Source organism: Salmo salar, chromosome ssa03 (assembly GCF_905237065.1).
Source record: "Salmo salar chromosome ssa03, Ssal_v3.1, whole genome shotgun sequence".
NCBI classification, from domain to species: domain Eukaryota; kingdom Metazoa; phylum Chordata; class Actinopteri; order Salmoniformes; family Salmonidae; genus Salmo; species Salmo salar.
In genome coordinates, this window is record NC_059444.1 from 32285299 (window position 1) to 32308802 (window position 23504).

General features: G+C 41.6%; 1 protein-coding gene and 1 long non-coding RNA gene across 16 annotated transcripts in view; one reads left to right on the forward strand and one right to left on the reverse strand.

The window, feature by feature from the left end:
- Positions 1-3308: 3308 nt before the first annotated feature.
- Positions 3309-4933, reverse strand: LOC106599919 (uncharacterized). 2 transcript variants are annotated; one of them, XR_006769415.1, is made up of 4 exons: positions 4847-4933; positions 3941-4027; positions 3515-3651; positions 3309-3367 (listed from the first exon to the last, which is right to left on the reverse strand). It is a non-coding gene; the product is annotated as an uncharacterized lncRNA (long non-coding RNA). The 2 variants fall into 2 exon arrangements; XR_006769416.1 differs by lacking the exon at positions 4847-4933 and adding an exon at positions 4401-4664.
- Positions 4934-13373: 8440 nt separating this feature from the next.
- dtna (dystrobrevin, alpha) overlaps positions 13374-23504 on the forward strand; it is a 41673-nt gene continuing 31542 nt past the window's right edge. For 12 of the 14 annotated variants that reach the window (XM_014191105.2, XM_014191116.2, XM_014191112.2 and 9 more), the window contains exons 1-4: positions 18443-18688; positions 22482-22549; positions 22901-22981; positions 23097-23310. In XM_014191105.2, coding sequence (XP_014046580.1) covers positions 18672-18688; positions 22482-22549; positions 22901-22981; positions 23097-23310 — 380 coding nt within the window. In that variant the 5' untranslated portion in view covers positions 18443-18671. Of the gene's footprint in view, positions 13598-18442; positions 18689-19520; positions 19681-22481; positions 22550-22900; positions 22982-23096; positions 23311-23504 lie in introns of those variants that run through there. The other 2 variants (XM_014191111.2, XM_014191109.2) reach the window with 2 other exon arrangements.

A 23504-nucleotide genomic window follows, 5' to 3' on the forward strand; every position in this document is an offset into this window, starting at 1 on the left:
AATACATTTTAGATACTTTCGAATGATTTGAACATGATGTGCAAAAAAATGCTAATTTTATTTTATTTTATTTCACCTTTATTTAACCAGGTAGGCCAGTTGAGAACAAGTTCTCATTTACAACTGCGACCTGGCCAAGATAAAGCAAAGCAGTGAGACAAAAACAACAACAGAGAGTTACACAAAAACAAACATTCAGTTAATAACACGAAAGAAAATGAAAATAGAAAAATATATGTACAGTGTGTGCAAATGTAGGGAGGTAGGCAATAAATAGGCCCTAGAGGCAAAAATAATTACCATTTAGCATTAATACTGGAGTGATAGATGTGCAGATGATGATGTGCAAGTAAGTAGAGATACTGGGGTGCAAAAGAGCAAGAGGGTAAATAATAATATGGGAATGAGGTAGTTGGGTGTGCTATTTACAGATTGGCTGTGTACAGGTACAGTGATCGGTAAGCTTCTCTGACAGCTGATGCTTAAAGTTAGAGAGGAAGCTATAAGACTCCAGCTTCAGAGATTTTTGCAATTCGTTCCAGTCATTGACAGCAGAGAACTGGAAGGAAAAGCTGCCAAAGGAAGTGTTGGCTTTGGGGATGACCAGTGAAATATACCTGCTGGAGCGCATGCTACAGGTGGGTGTTGCTATGGTGACCAGTGAGCTGAGATAACCTAGCAAAGACTTAAAGATAACCTGGAGCCAGTGGGTTTGGCGACGGATATGTAGTGCCAGCCAATGAGAGCATACAGGTCGCAGTGGTGGGTAGTATATGGGTCTTTGGTGATAAAACGGATGGCACTGTGATAGACTACATCCAGTTTGCTGAGTAGTGTTGGGGGCTATTTTGGAAATGACATTGCCGAAGTCAAGGATCGGTAGGATAGTCAGTTTTATGAGGGTAGGTTTGGCGGCATGAGTGAAGGAGGCTTAATGTCACGACATCCGCCGAAGTCGGCTCCTCTCCTTGTTCGGGCGGCGTTCGGCAATCGACGTCACCGGCTTTCTAGCCATCGCCGCTCCATTTCTCATATGTCCATTTGTTTTGTCTTGTTCCATACACACCTGGTTTTCATTCCATAATCAAACTGCATGTATTTAGTCCTCTGTTCCCCTCCATGTCTTTGTGTGTAATTGATTATTGTTATGTGGATATTGTCAGGCGCCATACTTTTGTTATATTCCGTGGTTTTGGCACATTTATGTTTTTATGTGCTGTCGTTTGTGGACCGGAATTAAAGTGCGCCTGTTTACTACACTCTGATCTCCTGCACCTGAATTCGCCTCCGTACACACCCCTAACACTTAAGGAGGCTTTGTTGCGAAATAGGAAGCCAATTCTAGATTTAATTTTGGATTGGAGATGCTTAATGTGAGTCTGGAAGGAGAGTTTACAGTCTAACCAGACACCTAGGTATTTGTAGTTGTCCACATATTCTAGGTCAGAACCGTCCAGAGTAGTGATGTTAGTCGGGCGGGAGGGTGCGGGCAGAAATCGGTTGAAGAGCATGCACTTAGTTTTACTAGCATTTCAAATGAGTTGGAGGCTACGGAAGGAGTGTTGTTTGGCGTTGAAGCTCGTTTGGAGATTTGTTAGCACAGTGTCCAAAGAAGGTCCAGATGTATACAGAATGGTGTCGTCTGCGAAAAGGTGGATCAGAGAATCACCAGCAGCAAGAGCAATCATTGATATTTACAGAGAAGAGTCGGCCCGAGAATTGAACCCTGTGGTACCCCCATAGAGACTGCCAGAGGTCTGGACAACAGGCCCTCCGATTTGACACACTAAACTCTATCTGCGAAGAGTCTGCCGATAAGAATACGGTGATTGACAGAGTCGAAAGCCTTGGCCAGGTCGATGAAGACGGCTGCACAGTACTGTCTTTTATCGATGGCTGTTATGATATCGTTTAGGACCTTGAGCGTGGCTGAGGTGCACCCATGACCAGCTCGGACACCAGATTGCATAGTGGAGATGTCACGGGTGTCGTAGGGTTTAGACCAAAACGTCTTCTTTTATTAATGGACAAAGAAGGAAAACCAAAACGTATACAAAAAAACCACGACGACAAAGAACAGGCCGGTAAGGCACAAAGCTATACACAGAAACAATCTCCCACAAAATCCCATGACAAAACACATACCTATTTAGGACCTTCAATCAGAGGCAACGATAGACAGCTGCCTCCATCTGAAGGCCCCAACACCAATTAACTAAACATAGAAAAACAAACGACTAGACTGAACATAGAACTAAACTAACATAGAACAATAACCAAAACCCTGGACTAATAAATCAAATACCCCTCTACATAAACAACTACCCCGAACCATATAAACCAAATACCCCCTCTACATGAACACAACACAAACACACCCTGAACCACATAAAACAAATACCCCCTGCCACATCCTGACCAAACTACAATAACAAATAACCCCTATTACTGGTCAGGATGTGACAGGAGAAGGTATGGTGGGATTAGAAATGGTCAGTGATCTGTTTATTAACTTGGCTTTTGAAGATTTTAGAAAGGCAGGGCAGGATGGATATAGGTCTATAACAGTTTGGGTCTAGAGTGTCTTCCCCCTTTGAAGAGGGGGATGACCGCGGCAGCTTTCCAATCTCTGGGGATCTCAGACGATACAAAAGAGAGGTTGAGTAGGCTTGTAATAGGGGTTGCAACAATTTCGGCGGATCATTTTAGAAAGAGAGATTGTCTAGCCCAACTGATTTGTAGGGATCCAGATTTTGCAGTTCTTTCAGAACATCAGCTGTCTGGCTTTGGGTGAAGGAGAAGCAGAGGGGGTTTGGACAAGTTGCTGCAGGGGGTGCTGAGATGTTGGCCGGAGTAGGGGTAGCCAGGTGGAAAGCATGGCCAGCGGTTGAAAAATGCTTATTGAAATTATCGATTATCGTAGATTTATCGGTGGTGACAGTGTTTCCTATCCTCAGTGCAGTGGAGGTGGAGCTGGGAGGAGGTGCTCTTATTCTCCATGGACTTTACAGTGTCCCAAACCTTTTGGAATTAGTGCTACAGGAAGCAAATTTATGTTTGAAAAAGCTAGCCTTAGCTTTCCTAATATCAATCCCATGACTTGAATGGGATTTGTGCCACAAATGCTAAAATATGAGCATTTGGAAACATTACCAGGGAAGCTAAACCAAAGGACGGATTGGTGTCATATCTTGTACATAGACTGCTAACAGGGTAAGGAAACCAATATGGGTGAACTATCCCTTTAATTGCTGTAAATGTAAAGCTTTGAATGAAGACTAACATTGGATAAACAAGGCACTACTTACCTAAAAGTTTTGCTATTTTGCTGTTTTTCATGAGACATCTGATGCTGAACATTTCCTGACTGATAGAGGGGACAGGACAAATTACAGAAATGCATCCAACCTTACAGTATTTCTAGACAGATTGGATAATTTTTTAATATCAGTGATATTTGCCCCATATTTCTCTCTCTCTCTTGCATGATCACACTATGACATCAGCATCTTACCTGTTGACACCAGTTCTCCAGTTGCCTCTTCAGCTCCTGAATATGGCAAACAGCTTTGTTGGCACACAGTGAGGGGGTGTTAACCAGGGCACAACTGTGACGTCTGCTGGGGCACACTGCTTGAAGATCTGCCTGATCTTAAAAGATATCAGAAATTACCAGCCGTAAATCAAATTGAAGAGTTATGCCCCAAAGCATGTTTACTTTTGGTTGGCATGATGAAAAACCAAAAACACATAACTGATTTCCATAAATACTATACATTCAAATAACAGTGTGACAGTATAACATAAGGAATGAACATGAAAAGTCTGTCCCTTAAAATCAGACACAAAGGTACATATGGTATATCGGACATGTAATCCACTATGTATGAAAGAGACTTAGCATTATGAAAACCAGTGATTGACTTGGGCAGGAGCTCACCGGAACTGAGTATTGACACATCAAATGATCTACTTGTTGGGATGCACCGCAGAATATTAGCTCAGAAGTATTGTGGAGTTCCTGGACCTAAATATGAACAATACAGGCATCCAAAATTAGAACAGGCACCTATTTCAGTCCAAGTCAAGCACTTATTATGACAATAACATAATGAGCTTATGTCCTTCCAGTATCACCCATAACTGTTCATAACCAATCGCCGTATTGTAAGCATCAGTAAACAGGCCAGGGAAGCTTAATTTGAGCCTCATGTGGCAATATAGACTTGGTGGTGTAAGGGCGCCATCTGGCTGCAGTATAGTTCCTGGCCTAAATACAGAATATTGAAACAGATATCCTACCCAGTCAAACATGCACTTTAGGCCGGTGCTTTCAAGGTACAACATAATTGCAGGTGGAGTGCTCATAGGAAATGTTATTAAGCAAGTGAGTGACTCACCTTTTGTCATGGTCTGTAATTTGATACGGTACATTACACCGGTGGTGTTGTGCCAACCTGTCTCATTGTCTGGGTGCAAGTCAACGTGTGATGAGTATAACCATAGTAGAAAAATGCTACCACCTATCTCTGTTCTGTTTCAACTGCTTTTCAAGTGTTCAGGTATGTGTGCGTGGGGAGGGGTATTTCGTGCAAAATATAATTAAAACCTAGTAAACTAGGCCCCCCTTCCCTGGATGGAAATCTAAGTGGTTCAATTTAAGGCAGTAGCAGTATGTTAGTGAAATTAAATCACTTATTTGGTACCTACTACATCTTGCCACTGTGTAAACTAATGGCAAAATGTCATTTTAGCTGGCTAGGTGTGTGTCATGTGGCATAAAGGAAGGTAAAAGCGTGATTAATTTAGCCTGGACTGGAGAGAGTTAAGTTGGCTATAAATTTACTTGTTCCCAGAATGGATATATCCTCGTTTTCTTTTTCTTTTCTTTTTTACATGTTAACGTCCTCAGACGCTACTGTAGCTACCACAGCTACTTTTACCGTCAACAATATATCCTGCGAAATGTTCAACAAAGTTTATTTTCTGACTAGCTAGCTAGCAGCTACATAAAATACAATAATGTCCCATAAGATTCTATTCCGCCTTGAATGGTTGCGTAAACTACCGTGTCACATTGTTGCTAAGCAACACGCAGGTTCTCAACGGGGCTGCATCCAAGAGCAGTAGCAGCGGAGGTTTGTTCACTCTACGAAATGCCAAATGTTGTAGCTGTTCTCGACTGCTCGAGGCCCTTCGCATGGTACATGCATAGCTCATCATCTGACATCTAAATTAGGGGACGTGATGCATTGTATTAATTCGAACTCGACGCTTTATCGACGTCCAAGTCATCGGGGGTCCTGGGAACAGATGTTTGGGGTTAATGCCTTGCTCAAGCGCGGAAATGCAGATTTTTCCACCAGCTACCTTTCGTTTACTGTTCCAACGCGCTTAACCGCCTGGCTACCTGGTTGAAGTTGAAGTTGCTGGAAGTTTTACAGTGAAATTGTTTGGTTGACTAGGAGTCAAAGGGATAACAGATACATATGATTATATTAGGGTAATGCTTGTAGAAATATGGGTCACGAAGCAAGTTTTGATAGCATATTAATTAAAGGACAGAGACTCATCCTGATTTTCACGTTTTGTGCTAAAACTGCAATTACACATTAATTCATGTAATGAAGATTATCTGTTATTGATCATTAATTGATTAAATACTAACACCTAAATGTCAGCTATATCAAGGGTTGGGGTTAATTCCACTAATTCAATTCTAGTTCAATTCCCTCTGTGAATTCCATGAAATTCAATTCAAATTCCAGGTCAGCCTTTGAATTCAGAGATAATTTAATCCCTCTCAATTCCAAGGTAACTACATTTCAATAATTCAATTCACAATTAAATATTATCCAAAACAATTCCACAACTTAAATTCCCTCAGGCTTTCAGGCTGATTATGTCACTGTTCAGACAGTCTTACTGTAATGGAAATATACATTATTTAAAACACCTCCTTCAGTAAATGTTTGATACTAAGTGCATTAATTCCATTAACTGGGAAATTTACAAATATTGACTTGAAATCCAATTCAATTCCAAAGATCAAATGTTTTTATAATTCCAGTTCCATCAGTGCAAATAGTCTAAATCCAATTCCAATTCCATAACTTGAAGATTGTTGGAATTCAAATTGAATTCAATGTAAATTCTCCACTTTATGAGTGAATTCAAGAATTGAATTGGAATTTCAAATTAAATTGGTATTGACCCAAACCCTGCTTATGTCCTTAAGGCAATCAACTCCACTTGAAAGTCCAATGTACGCTACAAGTAAAAGAGCAGATATAGGCCTACTATTGGTAGATTTATAACAAACATGTTCTAGGATAGGCCTGGGTCATAAATACCTCAACTGGATACTGGTATGGAAGCAACACAGGATTATCACAACATTTATAGATTTTATTACAACTTGAATTTGTACAGTTCTACAAAGGCCTGTAAACAAAACACAACAAATATTAAGTGTAATTACAGCAAACTTATTTTCAGTGCAACACAGCAAACAACACAATATTCAATCAATATGAAAGGTCTTAACAGACTAAAGTGTTACGATCATAAAACTGGCCACGCTCTCTTAATAGACAAAATCACAGTTTAAAACACAAGGACTCACTTCTGTCATCATGAAGTGCTTTGAGAGGTTAGTTATGGATCATATCACCTCCACCTTCTTCTGCCTTCAACACAATCCAGCCTTACATTCTGGCACAGAGACTCATTTAGGACTTCTCCTTAGATGGACTTGTGGTTGTTGGACATCCTGAGCCAGCGATCACAGCGGGTCAAAGTAGGTCCCCACGTGGCAGACATGCGCACCAACTCAGGCTCTCCTCAGGGATCTGTTTTGTCCCCACTCCTGTACATCTTGTACACTAATAGTTGTACTAGTTCCCATCCTGACAGACACCTCGTTAAGTTTGCTGATGACACTGCCTTGATCAGCCTGTTGCATGATAACGAGGAACACCATGGCCGGGTCCTAAATGACTTTGTAGAGTGTTGTGACGAATCACACTTTGTCTTCAATACCACTAATACCAAAGAGATGTGCATAGATTTCAGAAAGCGTACAACACCTACCTCTGCAACATCTATCAGAGGTCAGAACATAGAGATTGTAGGGGAATACAAATATCTGGGTGTCCCCTTGGACAAGTTTCAGTGGTGTAAATGTACAGATCTGATCTACAAAAAGAGTCAACAGAGACTGTACTTTCTCAAAAAGCTGGGATCTTTTAATGTTGACTGTACCATACTGACTCTGTTTTACAAATCTTTCATTGAGAGTATTTTAACTTTTTGTATTGTTTGTTGGTTTGGCAATACCACTGTCAGCCAGAGAAATATGCTGAGAAGGATTATCACCACAGCAAGCAAGGTACTTGGAGTCAAACAGACAGGCCTGGATGAGATCTTTAAGGTCAGGGCCCACCGCAAGGCAAAAACATTTTAGACCCAAGCCACCCCCTGTAACCGGACTTTGAACTACTCACCTCTGGGCGCAGGTATAGGGCACCCCTCTGCAGGAAAAACAGAACTAGACAATAATTTGTGCCAGGTGTGATATCCCTCCTAAATAGCTCAGGCTAATGTTCCTACCGACCAGCAGGCTAGTATCTTTTTATTGGTATGTAACTGTTATGAAAGTTGCATTGTCAGTTTGTTTTGTATTTAAAGCCACTTTAAATGTGTACATGACACTGCAACAAAATTTCCCCATGGGGACAATAAAGTCAGTAAGTACCTGACACCCTAGACCCAGTACAATTTGGGTAACACTTTACTTGACATCCAGCATCATAGCACTTTATGACACGGTCTTAACCATTACATAATATGTCATAACAGCTGACACAACTTGTCATAACCTGTCATTATATGATCATAACACTGTCATAACCCATATATTTACACCTGTTGTGATATATATTGTGTTATTTTATGGCTGGTTATGACACCTACATAAGAGTGTCAAAACCCACATTTATTTAAATGTTTTTTCTCTGCCAAGAAGTTTCCTTTTGTTTGAAAGTCTGTTTCGTAAGTCCTTTCTTGTTGTTGTAAGGAATTATTTACTGTCATCTTTTTTTCTATCATAATTTAAATAACATGTAGAAAAAGCCTTTATGACACTGTCAAGAAGCATTATGACCATCCTGTGTCACTTTACTTGGACTAAGAAAATACACTTTATGACACTGTCAAGAATAATTTTGACCATCATAATCATATAAGCCAGATAGGGCTATCACGTACAAGCCCTTATGTCAGTCAACAGTCAAATAGAAGGTGTCTTGTCCTGCCCCTGAAATCTGCTGCTGTATTCATCCCAGTCATCAGCAACAAAGCATTGGGTAAGGTGTAAGTCTGACATCACTGTGTGCGCTATTACAATGATAATTTAGTATGGTCAATTTCAGATAATTATATATAACATAAACATACTGTTGACAAGCAGGCTATGGTGTAATGGAATGTTTTGCCATGTGTGGTAGGTTTTGACACTCTTATGTAGGTCTCATAACCAGCCATAAAATAACGCAATATATGTCACAACAGGTCTAAATATATGAGGGATGACAGAGTTATGACTATGTTATGACAGGTTATGACAAGTTATGTCAGCTGTTATGACATATTTTGATATCATAACGTGTTATGGTGGGTGTCAAATAAAGTGTTACCATAATTTGCATACCATCCCAACAGATCCATAGATTACGCAATCACCATTGCACTGCACACTGCCCTATCCCATTCTGGCCACCCCTCATAGCCTGGTTCCTCTCTAGGTTTCTTCCTAGGTTCTGGTCTTTCTAGGGAGTTTTTCCTAGCCACCTTGCTTCTACACCTGCATTGCTTGCTGTTTGGAGTTTTAGGCTGGGTTTCTGTACAACACTTTGAGATATCAGCTGATGTAAGAAGGGCTTTATAAATACATTTGATTTGATTTGATCTGGACAAGAGGATTACCAATGTAAGAATGCTGTTTATCGACTCAGCCTTCAACACCATAGTGTCCTCCAAGCTCATCACTAAGCTCGGGACCCTGGGTCTGAACCCTGCCCTGTGCAACTGGGTCCTGGACTTCCTGACGGGCAGACCCCAGGTGGTGAATGAAGGCAACAGCACTTCTGCCAAGCTAATCCTCAACATGGGGGCCCCACAAGGATGCATCCTCAGCTCCCTCCTGAACTAACTTTTCACCCATCTCCAACTCAATCATTAAGTTTGCTGACGACACATCAGTGGTAGGCCTGATTAGCAACAACGACGAGTCAGCCTACAGGGAGGAGTTGAGGGCCCTGGCGGAGTGGTGCCAGGAAAATAACCTCTCCCTCAACGTCATCAAAACAAAGGGGCTGATAGTGGACTTAAGGGGGTTAGGTCAGCCCAACGCATCACCGGGGGCATACTGCCTGCCCTCAGGACATCTACAGCACCCAGTGTCACTGGAAGGCCAAGAAGCTCATGAGCCACGGCCTGTTCACCCCGCTATCATCTAGAAGGCAGAGACAGTACAGGTGCAGGGGGGAGGGTGGCACATACATTTTTTTTGTCGACCAGGGGGGTTTCATTCTGATTTTTCAGGGGGTGCTGCAGCACCTTCAGTACAGCTATGGGCTCATCCTATATAACTACTGCTGTACACACCTTTCCTATTCATATACTGTTCATACTGTCTATATTTATATTCCGGACTCTGACATTGCTCGTTATGATATTTCTTCATTTTGGGATTTGTGTGTATTGTTGTAGATAGAAACATAAGCATTCCGCTGCACAGATAACATCTGCAAAGTATGTGTACGCGACCAATCAAATTTGATTTGATTTGAAGAATTACATCTGCTGGCTGTCTCCAAGTCCACTCCAAACACCCACCAACTAGGTTGTACTGAGAATACTTACAATTACTACTTTACAAGCAAACAGAAACTGGAAAAGGATTATTCCATGTGACTGAAGGGCTGCATTTACACAGGCAGCCTAATTATTATATATTTTTTTTTTGCCAATAGTTGGTCTTTTGATCAATCAGTGTAGATATTTTGAAAATAATTAGGCAAAAAAATCAGGGGTGTGTTCAGTTTGATTAATCGCTTGCTACGTTGCATGACGGTTTAACTGAAAGACACATTTTACAAAAACGTTCTTCAATGTTCTTGAACAGACTTTGAGGTACGTTTGCTCCATTTTGTGGGTGTGGTGGGGTGTGGCTTGAAGCAATGAGTGATGGTATTTAGAGGGCAGCAGAGCATTCCCAACCCACCACCCAACCCCTTTCTGTTCTGAACGCAGCCCATAATTGGGCTGCCAGTGAGGGAGTTTGATTAATCTCGCCCCAGCGCCCGTGTAGATGTGTTTTGCACTGGCTGAACGTTGATTGCATTCGATTTGGAACCGGACTGCCTCCTGGGGGTGAGTCAGGTGCCCCAACTGGGTGGGCAGTGCCCCTGTGACAACAATTTTGGACCCCCTTGTGGCCCCCCTAAATGTGGAGTATGAAATAATTTTTACATAACAAATTTTTGCTATCGTTCTTTTTTTACATCCGTTATTAGACAGTGGCAACGCGGAACACTAATTTAATCCACACGTTTTCTAGAGGGACGGCTTTAGGCGGAACACAACAGTATCGTAACACATGTAAAACGATATGACAACAATAACGTCTAATGTAACTGGCCCCTCTAACAATACAACTGGCCCCAGCTTGGCCCGCCCAGTTGAAATGGTCTAGAACCGCCACTGCCATAGCATGACAAAGTAGCGTAAACTATATTTTTTATCTTTATTTAACTAGGCAAGTCAGTTAAGATCAAATTCTTATTCTTATTTACAATGACAGCCTACACCGGGCCAAACCCAGACGACGCTGGGCCAATTGTGCGTCGCCCTATGGGACTCCCAATCACAGCCAGTTGTGATTCAGCCTGGATTCAAACCAGGGTGTCTGTAGTCAGGTCTTCTGATCCCTCCTGTCTCAGCCTCCAGTATTTATGCTGCAGTAGTTTATGTGTCGGGGGGCTAGGGTCAGTCTGTTACATCTGGAGTATTTCTCTTGTCTTATCCGGTGTCCTGTGTGAATTTAAATATGCTCTCTCTAATTCTCTCTTTCTCTCTTTTTGTCTTTCTCTCGGAGGACCTGAGACCTAGGACCATGCCTCAGGACTACCTGGTATGATGACTCCTTGCTGTCCCCAGTCCACCTGGCCGTGCTGCTGCTCCAGTTTCAACTGTTCTGCCTGCGGCTATGGAACCCTGACCTGTTCACCGGACGTGCTTGTCGCACCCTCGACAACTACTATGTGATGTGATACAGCCAGAAGAGGACTGGCCACCCCTCATAGCCTGGTTCCTCTCTAGGTTTCTTCCTAGGTTTTTGGCCTTTCTAGGGAGTTTTTCCTAGGGAGTTTTTCCTAGCCACCGTGCTTCTTTCACATGCATTGCTTGCTGTTTGGGGTTTTAGGCTGGGTTTCTGTACAGCACTTTGAGATATCAGCTGATGTACGAAGGGCTATATAAATAAATTTGATTTGATTTGCTTTAGTGACACATCTAGCACTGAGATGCAGGGCCTTAGACCGCTGTGCCACTAGGAGGCCCCAGCATTATTTTTGGTAGATTATATTAAATGTTATATGTTATTAGTAATTACAACAAGACAGTTAACCCACTGTTCCCCGTACTTGTAAATAAGAATTTGTTCTTAACTGACTTGCCTAGTTAAATAAAGGTTACGTTTAAAAATATAAATACAATTACATTATATAGACATAGGCCCACTGTAACCAAGTCCTCTAAGGAAAGTGTTATTTTGTTGTCCTCTGCATCCTCTGCATCCTCTGCATCCTCTCTATCTGTGTGAGGTAGCCTGTACAGCCTAGTGTGGGCTATGGATCTCGTCTATTGTCTGGGTTTAATGTGCCCAGCCTAGAACAATCCAGATGTTTCACCGGATGCATAAATCTGAAGCATCCGGTTGGCGTTTCCACTCTTTACCAAATATGGTGGTTAGAGGGAGCCCACTGGCCGGCAGTGGTAGAAAATAGAGCGCGATGGATTTTGGACGATCGGTTCGTACGTAAAGCATTCTCTATTCCGGCTGCAAATACATCGGTTTCCTCCTTAACTTGCTTTAATGGTTTTTTTTTATGTGCGTAATAAAACATCATTTCCCACCACCATTTTCAGATTTCTGGACAACTTCAGAATGTTTCATATCGCGTTCAGCCAACCAGGTTGCAGCAGTCGGTTGTTTACCCTTAGTTGACAAGGTGGCCAACATCATGAAGTAGTATTAGGCACTCTAGCGTGGTGGTGGGAAATTGTGTTTTCTTAAGACAGTACGCACATTTTTTTCGTTTTTTTCCCACAGCGGCACGCAATTAAAGCTAGTTAATGAGGAAACCGATGCCTTTGCATTCTGAATGGAGGATGTGTTATGTACGAACCGGTCGCCGGGGGCCACCAGCGTATTACCCGCTGGTCACATAGCCCAGATGATAGTGAAGATCAATAGCTCCCACTAACGGCTTCCCAGGCTATGCATGAGGAGGATGTTTTGTCTTATTTGTTCATTTCTAAACTGTTATTACTGTGCTTATCTGACTCTGATGTGATGCACATTTCTCTCATCAGTTTCTCACAATTAAAAAATTGTATCTATCAGATGGGGATTGTTTCCACAGACCCCACAAGCAGTCAGCACGGACTAGTACAACTCAGAGACAGGGCAGTCCAGTGTAATACACTCCCAGACAGACAACACAAAATTGTTGAGACTTCTTATTTACTGGCCATATAGGCTACTATTCACCGGACGTGCTTGTTGCACCCTCGACAACTACTATGATTATTATTATTTGACCATGCTGGTCATTTATGAACATTTTAACATCTTGACCATGTTCTGTTATAATATCCACCCTGCACAGCCAGAAGAGGACTGGCCACCCCTCATAGCCTGGTTCCTCTCTAGGTTTCTTCCTAGGTTTTTGGCCTTTCTAGGGAGTTTTTCCTAGCCACCGTGCTTCTTTCACATGCTTTGCTTGCTGTTTGGGGTTTTAGGCTGGGTTTCTGTACAGCACTTTGAGATATCAGCTGATGTACGAAGGGCTATATAAATAAATTTGATTTACTATAAAGACTTTGATGTGATGCAGATTTCTCTCATCAGTTTCTCACCCTTTTTTTTTAATGTTATTTGGTTTCACAGACTGCACTTATCCTTCCTGTGCATTGTATTCATGGGTTTATACAATAAGTATATGGCTGAATCATTATGTGTTTGTATGTTTATTTTGTCAACTTCAACATTTGTAAAGAATACACTGACGCAAGTGAAGAGATTCCGCATTACGTCATCGGCAGAAGCCACACGTACTCGAGGCAAATGCTGGGTTGCGCTACTCGAAAATTTCCATCACATCACCACTGCAAAAGGCGTTCGTAATAACAGGAATAGACCGTTCTAGGGGTAATGTACAATTGACCTAAATTAATCGTAATCACATCTATGGACACGGCTGACACGTCTATCCTGGATGTAAACAATGCAGTTTTATTCCTCGAAATCCTGGTAAGTACAGACAGCACAAGTGCACCGGAACGACCTTATTATCACTCGTGTAAAATCCAAGTTACTGTATAGGAACTAGTGAGATCGAGATTTGTTTTAATCCCGAGGCAAATTGCATGTCAACTGTTAGAATTGAAGGATTGACAATTTGGGGTTTGTAAACATCACACTGTTATTATGCCTCATTTGTAGTGACTCTGTCATAACGGGATACAGGTTATCGCAATGGATGTGCATATACATCTGTCATATACAGCCTGTTGTTGCCTTTCTTCACTCATCATGTGTGTTTGACAAGAAATGTTGACAAATTATGCTCTTGGTATTTCTCACTGCCAATCATAGTGTTTCTCAGTTCTTTCTGAAATACACCAGAGCTGAGCAGGATCCATTGTAAATAAAGTAATCAAGTCATTGACATGGCTATCATGGCTCGTTTGTAAAACTGTTATGGCATCATCAACCAACAGTTTGGTACACTACATGACCAGAAATATGTGGACACCTGCTTGTCAAACATCTTCCAAAATCATGGACATTAATATGGAGTTGGGCCCCCCCTTTGCCGCTATAACAGCCTCCACTCTTCTGGGAAGGCATTCCAATTGGATCTTCCACAAGGTGTTCTACAAGAGCATTGGTGAGGTCGGGCACTGATGTTTGGTGATTAGGCCTGGCTCGCAGTCGGCATTCCAATTCATCCCAAAGGCGTTCGATGGGGTTGAGGTCAGGGTTCTGTGCAGGCCAGTCAAGTTCTTCCACACCGATCTCGATAAACCATTTCTGTATGGCCCTTGCTTTGTGCACGGGGGCATTGTCATGCTGAAACAGGAAAGGGCCTTCCCCAAACTGTTGCCACAAAGTTGGAAGCACAGAATCGTCTAGAATGACATTGTATGCTGTAGCGTTAAGATGTCCCTTCACTGGAACTAAGGGACCTAGCCCGAACCATGAAAAACAGCCCCAGACCATTATTCCTCCTCTACCAAACTTTACAGTTGGTACTATGCATTCGGGCAGGTAGTGTTATCCTAGCATCCGCCAAACCCAGATTCGTCCGTCAGACTGCCAGATGGTTAAGTGTGATTCATCACTCCAGAGAACGCATTTCCACTGCTCCAGAGTCCAATGGCGGCTAGCTTTACACCACTCCTGCCGATGCTTGACATTGCGCATGGTGATCTTAGGCTTGTGTGCGGCTGCTCGGCCATGGAAACCCATTTCATGAAGCTCCAGACGAACAGTTATTGTGCTGACATTGCTTCCAGAGGCAATTTGGAACTTGGTAGTGAGTGTTGCAACCGAGGACAGATGATTTTTACGTGCTACACGCTTCAGCACTCGCTGGTCCCATTCTGTGAGCTTGTGTGGCCTACCATTCCATGGCTGAGCCGTTATTGTTCCTAAACACTTTTCACTTCACAATAAAAGCACTTACAGCTGACCGGGGCAGCTCTAGCAGGGCAGAAATTTGACGAACTGACTTGTTAGAAAGGTGGCATCCTATGACGGTGCCACGTTGAAAGTCACTGAGCTCTTCAGTAAGGCCATGTTACTGCTAGTGTTTGACAAAAGAAATTGCATGGCAGTGTGCTTGATTTTATACGCCTGTCAGCAACGGGTGTGGCTGAAATAACCGAATCCACTCATTTGAATGGGTGTCCACATACCTTTGTATATATTGTGTATATATCAGCATATTCCCACCGATCCAGTTTTTCTGTTGTTGCAGCAATTTCCTGAAGCAGTTTCACTAATCACCTTTGTAAAGCAGCCAGTATCAGAGTTTTTTTTCTTCCAGTAAGGAGCTCACATTGGGACACAGGGTCAGTTCAGGAACAACAACCACAAACATGTTAAAAAACGGATAGAATGCTTTCTGTCTTATGGAGCGAAGAACCATGGTGATCAGAGGCACCACAGGCAGACAGCACTGACTAGTACAACTCAGAGGCAGGCAGTGGTGAAAAAAGTACCCAATTGTCATACTTGAGTAAAAGTAAAGATACCTTATTAGAAAATTACTCAAGTAAAAGGCACCCAGTAAAATTCTACTTAAGTATCAAAAGTAAATGTAATTGCTAAAATATACTTAAGTATCAAAAGTACAAATTATAAACAATTCCTTATATTAAGCAAACCAGATGGCACAATTTTCTTGTTTTTTAAATGTATGGATAGCCAGGGGCACACTCCAACACTCAGACATCATTTACAAACAAAGCCTTTGTGTTTAGTGAGTCCGCCAGATCAGAGGCAGTAGGGATGACCAGGGATGTTCGCTTGATAAGTGTGTGAATTGGACCATTTTCTGTCCTGCTAAGCATTTAAAATGTGATGAGTACTTTTGGGTGTAAGGGAAAATGTATGGAGTAAAAAGTACATTATTTTTTTTAGGAATGTAGTGGCGTAAAAGTACAAGTTAAAAAAAATATATAAATAGTAATGTGCAGATACCCCCAAAAAATACATAAGTAGTACTTTAAAGTATTTTTACTTAAGTACTTTACACCACTGGAAACAGGGCAGCCCAGTGTAATACACTCCCCGACAAACAACACAAGATTATTGAGACTTCTTAATAACTGGCTGTATAGGCTGCTATAAATACATACAGTACCAGTCAAAAGTTTGGACACACCTACTCATTCTAGAGTTTTTCTTTATTTTTACTATTTTCTACATTGTAGAATAATAGTGAAGACATCTAAACTATGAAATAGCACATATGGAATCATGTCGTAACCAAAAAAGTGTTAAACAAATCAAAATATATTTTATATTTGAGATTCTTCAAAGTAGCCACCCTTTGCCTTGATGACAGCTTTGCACACTCTTGGCATTTGCTCAACCAGTTTAACCTGGAATGCTTTTCCAACACTCTTGAAGGAGTTCCCACATATGCTGAGAACTTGTTGGCTGCTTTTCCTTCACTCTGCTGTCCAACTCATCCCAAACTATCTCAATTGGGTTGAAGTCGGGTGATTGTGGAGGGCAGGTCATCTGATGCATCACTCCAACACTCTCCTTCTTGGTCAAATAGCCCTTACACAGCCTGGAGGTGTGTTGGGTCATTGTCCTGTTAAAAAACAAATGATAGTCCAACTAAGCGCAAACCAGACGGGATGGCGTATCGCTGCAGAATGCTGTGGTAGCCATGCTGGTTAAGTGTGCCTTGAATTCTAAATAAATCACAGGCAGTCTCACCAGCAAAGCACCCCCACAACATCACACCTTCTCCTCTATGCTTCACGGTGGGAACTACACATACAGAGATCATCCATTCACCTACTCCGCGTCTCACAAAAACACGGCGGTTGAACACGACGAACCAAAAATATATTTTTTTGACTCATCAGACCAAAGGATAGATTTCCACCAGTTTAATGTCCATTGCTCGTGTTTCTTGGCCCAATAAAGTCTCTTCTTCTTATTGGTGTCCTTTAGTAGTGGTTTCTTTGCAGCAATTCGACCATGAAGGCCTGATTCACACAGTCTCCTCTGAACAGTTGATGTAGAGATGTGTCTGTTACTTGAACTCTGAAGCATTTATTTGGGTTGCAATTTCTGAGTCTGGTAACTCTAATGAACTTAACCTCTGCATCAGTGGTAACTCTGGGTCTTCCTTTCCTGTGGCGGTCTTCATGAGAGCCAGTTTCATCATAGCGCTTGATAGTTTTTACTTGACATTTTCCCGGATTGACTGACCTTCATGTCTTAAAGTAATGATGGACTGTCGTTTCTCTTTGCTTATTTGAGCTGTTCTTGCCATAATATGGACTTGGTCTTTTACCAAATAGGGCTATCTTCTGTATACCTCCCCTACTGTACCTTGTCACAACACAACTGATTGGCTCAAACGCATTAAGGACAGAAATTCCACAAATTCACTTTTAACAAGGCACACCTGTTAATTGAAATGCATTCCAGGTGACTGCCTCATGAAGCTGGTTGAGAGAATGCCAAGAGTGTGCAAAGCTGTCATCTAGGCAAAGGGTGGCTACTTTGAAGAATCTCAAATATAAAATATATTTGGATTTGTTTAACACTTTTTTGGTTATTACATGATTCCATATGTGTTATTTCATAGTTCAGATGTCTTCACTATTATTCTACAATGTAGAAAATAGTAAAAATAAAGAAAAACCCTTGAATGAGTGGCTGTGTCCAAACTTTTGACTGGTCCTGTAATTTCAATATGTGGTGGGTGTTTTTGTTCACGATTGTTGTACAGTTAACTTCATTACTGAACAAAGCAGGCAGCTTTACACACAGCTCTACCCTGTGGTTATAAATCTGATATCAACTATATTCTTATGGTGTAAAATAACACTGGGCAATCGGTGGATGGAAGTAAATACATGAACAGCTGCAATATATAGCTGATGTCTAAGTGGGAAAATACAGGGCCATAACTCAAACAATTGCTCGTGTCTCAGAAATACTGTACCCCTTTGCTTTTCTTTCTTTGACTGTGGTAAAAAAAAGGAGCCATAATATACATAAGAGACTTATAAGGGAAGGGTTCAGCGTGCCTGAAATGCAGTTAATAACTGGGCAAGAGAGTTTATCTATCCACTGCAGGAAGAAATGTGATAGTTTTAATATTGCTAAGAGAAACTGACTTTATAGCCTTGGTTTGATTCTGGCAGGGGTGGAGCATTACAAGTTTTCTGCAATGTTTATGGTATATGATGATTTGCTCATTTCAGGGCAGTTATTTTTAATACTGCAAGTGTATGTGACACTAGCCCAGAGCAAGAGTAATGCTCGCTTGGTGGGTGCCAAGTGAGAGGTTGGAAGGGGCTGCAACTGGAGAGCCAGTAAAGCTGTACAAGAATGTTGAGCCTACTCATTTGAAGTTAAAGATAGAGGCAGCAACACAACCTGTGTCCTGACAGTTTCTAATTTCAGATATCTGACTGTAGCTAAGCTAACCCCCTTCCAACTGGGGCTGGCTGCTTTTTGTTGTCATGTTTGCCTGGTAGAGAGGGCTTTATATACTCTGTACAGTTGTTATTAAGAATGACAAGCCTTTGGAGTAGCACACAGACAGACAAGGAAACAGAGGACCATGGTACATTCTGAAGGGTATGTTCAACATTGACAAGTTTGTTATCTCCTGATTTGTGTTGCTTGTGGTTGTTTTCAATCTTCAACAGGGGAATAGTAGTTTGTGTCAATCTTAGCTATTTATTTCACTGATTTAGAATAGCATTCGTAAGGTCAAATACTTGGCACAAGAGCTTGGCTCTGTTCCTTTGTGATATGAATTGGCAGTTTGAGTATGTTACAACGTTATTATTAGTTAGTTAGTTGCTATGCGTTTGTTGTACTATATGAGACTCAAGTAGTTTGTGCTTGGATGATTAATGAATGATTCACTGAAAAGTGTTTAACATTGTTGTAACTTACTTCAACTAAAACTTGACATTACAGACAGATAATGTTTGTTTGCAGTCATCTTTATTGTGTGAATACAGTGTCTAGGAGTGAATGCGCTAGTTGCTACCAATTTGATCCAGTGTTACCATAGAGGGCGTTACTCTGCAGAGAAGGGTCTATGTGCAGAAATTGTTTTAATTTTTGTGTATGTGTACAGTACCTTAAATTAGCATTTGGCATGAACCATTTGGAAGTTTCTGGATGTAACCTGAGGCCACTGCATAATATTTGCATATTTATTTAATTATTCAATTAACTTCTACTTCATTGGTGAAAAGTGGCCAGTCGTAGTAGAAAGAGTATGATAAATCGTTTAGAATTTTGTTGTCATTGATGTTTTGCTCCACAAAATCTGGTCCACTTTAAAGTGAGAGAGAGGAGGGGGACATTGTACCCTGTTTTTTAGGAATGGAGTGACTGGGCTCTTTGCTACCATGGCAACTTACCACATGACTAGGTGTATTAGATTTCCTTGGACAGTGTGCAGCGAGGCATAGTGTGAGCATTCGCTAGCTCTGCCATTCTGCTGCTGTGAAACGTTCGTCCTTGTCTCGCTCAAGTTTTTCAATGCCCTGACTGTCCGCAGGCTACATTTTTTTTTTTTAATTCATTATTTAATATGTCCTGACGGTCACCAGGTAAGAAATTATGTATCATGTTGCCATTTATTCAAGTGAAAATGGGCAGTGTGAGGTGGTCAAAAGTTATTAGCGTTGATGGAAAACAATGACACCGAGTTGTGTCAGTCATATCACAGATTATGTTTAGTGAAGGACTCTTGGTACTAATGATACAGTATCTGGTGGTGATTCAGGCTATGAAGTGAATTGAGATAATAGAGTGTGGATGGTGATACAGTACGTATACAGTACGTAGATACAGTGCGTACTGGTGGTGATAACCAAGAGGATAGTAGTGTTGCTGTTGTAGAAGGGGTGTCGGATACTTAGTACTGTTGTGTTTGACTGAAGGCTTACTAAATGCATTGAGACTGTAGCATGTACACTACCGTTCAAAAATGTGGGGTCACTTAGAAATGTCCTTGTTTTCCATGAAAACATACATGAAATGAGTTGCAAAATGAATAGGAAATATAGTCGAGACGTTGACAAGGTTATAAATAATGATTTTTAATTGAAATAATCGTTGTGACCTTCAAACTTTGCTTTCATCAAAGAATCCTCCATTTGCAGCAATTACAGCCTTGCAGACCTTTGGCATTCTAGTTGTCAATTTGTTGAGGTAATCTGAAGAGATTTCACCCCATGCTTCCTGAAGCACCTCCCACACGTTGGATTGGCTTGATGGGCACTTCTTACATACCATAAAGTCAAGCTGCTCCCACAACAGCTCAATAGGGTTGAGATCCGGTGACTGTGCTGGCCACTCCATTATAGACAGAATACCAGCTGACTGCTTTTTCCTTAAATAGTTCTTGCATAGTTTGGAGCTGTGCTTTGGATCATTCTCTTGTTGTAGGAGGAAATTGGCTCCAATTAAGCGCCTTCCACAGGGTATGGCATGGCGTTCCAAAATTGAGTGATAGCCTTCCTTCTTCAAGATCCCTTTTACCCTGTACAAATCTCCCACTTTACCATCACCAAAGCACCCCCAGACCATCACATTGCCTCCACCATGCTTGACAGATGGCGTCAAGCACTCCTCCAGCATCTTTTCATTTTTTCTGCGTCTCACAAATGTTCTTCTTTGTGATCCGAACACCTCAAACTTAGATTTGTCTGTCCATAACACTTTTTTCCAATCTTCCTCTGTCCAGTGTCTGTGTTCTTTTGCCCATCTTAATCTTTTATTTTTATTGGTCAGTCTGTGATATGGCTTTTTCTTTGCAACTCTGCCTAGAAGGCCAGCATCCCAGAGTCGCCTCTTCACTTTGATGTTGAGACTGGTGTTTTGTGGGTACTATTTAATGAAGCTGTCAGTTGAGGACTTGTGAGGCGTCTGTTTCTCAAACTAGACACTCTAATGTACTTGTCCTCTTGTTCAGTTGTGCACCGGGGCCTCCCACTCCTCTTTCTATTCTGGTTAGAGCCAGTTTGCGCTGTTCTGTGAAGGGAGTAGTACACAGCATTGTACGAGATCTTCAGTTTCTTGGCAATTTCTCGCATGGAATAGCCTTCATTTCTCAGAACAAGAATAGACTGACGAGTTTCAGAAGAAAGTTCTTAGTTTCTGGCCATTTTGAGCCTGTAATCGAACCCACAAATGCTGATGCTCCAGATACTCAACTAGTCTAAAGAAGGCCCGTTTTATTGCTTCTTTAATCAACACAACAGTTTTCAGCTGTGCTAACATAATTGCAAAAGGGTTTTCTAATGATCAATTAGCCTTTTAAAATGATAAACTTGGATTAGCTAACACAACGTGCCATTGGAACACAGGAGTGATGGTTATTGATAATGAGCCTCTGTACGCCTATGTAGATATTCCAGCAACAATAGTCATTTACAACATTAACAATGTCTACACTCTATTTCAGATCAATTTGATGTTATTTTAATGGACATAAAATTAGCTTTTCTTTCAAAAACAAGGACATTTCTAAGTGACCCCAAGCTTTTGAACGGTAGTGTACATTACATGATAGTAGTTGCGGCTGAAAAGTAGCACTAAAATGAGTAATACTACAACTACTAAAGCTGTTGAGTTAGTAGTGTTACATTCATGTATTCATTTTGTAAAATGACCACCTGGGAAGCAATATTGTATTGTCTACACACAATAATGACCTAATCATTGATCCATTACAAAAGTGTCACTATTAGGACTCAAGTACTGAGAAAAAAAGAAAAAAAAGTGTATTCTTTTAATTCAAACTGTCACGGCCCAGTGAGTGTAATCATGCTAAGTCATTACTCATGAATAGTTTTAAGAAACCAATAACTAGCCTACTGATTTTGGTGCATTCGTTATGTCTAGGGGCATTAGGCCTAGCTACATGGTCTGTAACCTGAATGAATGGCTGCTTGAATGTGAGAAATCAGTGTTTGAGGACCGTGTTGGATGCACATGTGCCCAGGGAGACAGCAACCTTACCTTGGTCCAAGGCTAGCTCTGTCTCTCTTGACCTCTTGGTTGGCCAGTCCAAGCAGATTATTATTTGCTCAGATGGTGACAAAACAGAAATATGTACAAAAAGGAAAAACACCAAAGGCATGCCCAAACTAAAGACTCAAAAACAAACAGAAAGCCTGATGGCCACCAAGCAAAACCAGCAGCTTCGTGGTTTGCAAGCTGGGACATTGACTGACAATCCTAATTGACAGTACCTGGTATGCTAATCAGGCCTTGGCTCAGCACCTAGACATTGCCACCTGGGGGACGGAGTGTGGAAGTGTGTCCTGGATAGTGTGTTTGTCTATGTCCTAACACTAACCTTCTGCTCATATCATCTGTTTTCCTCTCCTCTCCTCCTGATCAGAATGATTGAAGATCGTGGGAGGAGTGGTGACATAATGGCGGAGAGACGACAACTGTTCGCAGAGATGCGTAAGTGTACAGGGCGATCTCTGAAAAGTAGTGAACCACACTCAAAGTATTATAACTGTTGTATACATAATAATAACATGCACCAGGTTATTAATGACATTTCCCAAGTCATTTACCACACTACCTCAAAGAAAGATTCCAGTATAGGATCCAATATAGGCCAACACAGCTTATTTTCATTAGCAATAATAGACAGGAATCTATTGTTAATGACCACATGAATGCACTCTGCATGGACAGTGTGTGAAGCAACACTCTTCCCCCAGTAGCTCCACAAAGTCTATCATCACCAGCATTCTTGTGTTACTGTCTGTCATATTACCTTGCACACAAATGTATTTTTTCCTACAGGGGCGCAAGAGTTGGATTCCATAAGATTGTCCACATATAGAACAGCTTGCAAACTCAGATTCGTTCAGAAGAAATGCAATCGTGAGTATGGTGTGATGTCCTCTGTCTGAGGTTTGATTGGGATTGTCTTGTGTCTCTAAAAACACGTGGCTAAAAGGGAAACGTGTCCGTGCATTTGTATTCTGTCTTTTCACAGTCCATTTGGTGGACATCTGGAATGTGATTGAGGCGTTCAGAGAGAACGGCCTGAACACCATGGACCTCAACACAGAGTTCACTGTGGCTCGCCTGGAAGCAATACTCTCCACCATCTTCTACCAGCTCAACAAGCGCATGCCCACCACCCACCAGATCAATGTGGAACAGTCCATCAGTATGCTGCTCAACTTCCTGCTGGCTGCCTATGACCCGTGAGTATCCACCATGACCGCGTCACTGTGTGACGGTCACTGAGCATGATGATGGGACAATTGTGTTGCATGTGTTTCTGTGTGGTGTGTGCCCCACTTCGTTGTTGATGTGTGATTATTCTGTTCACACACAGTCTTTCATTGGAGAACGAAATCCAGACTGACTGTTGTTTTAACAATGTAATGGTCTCACA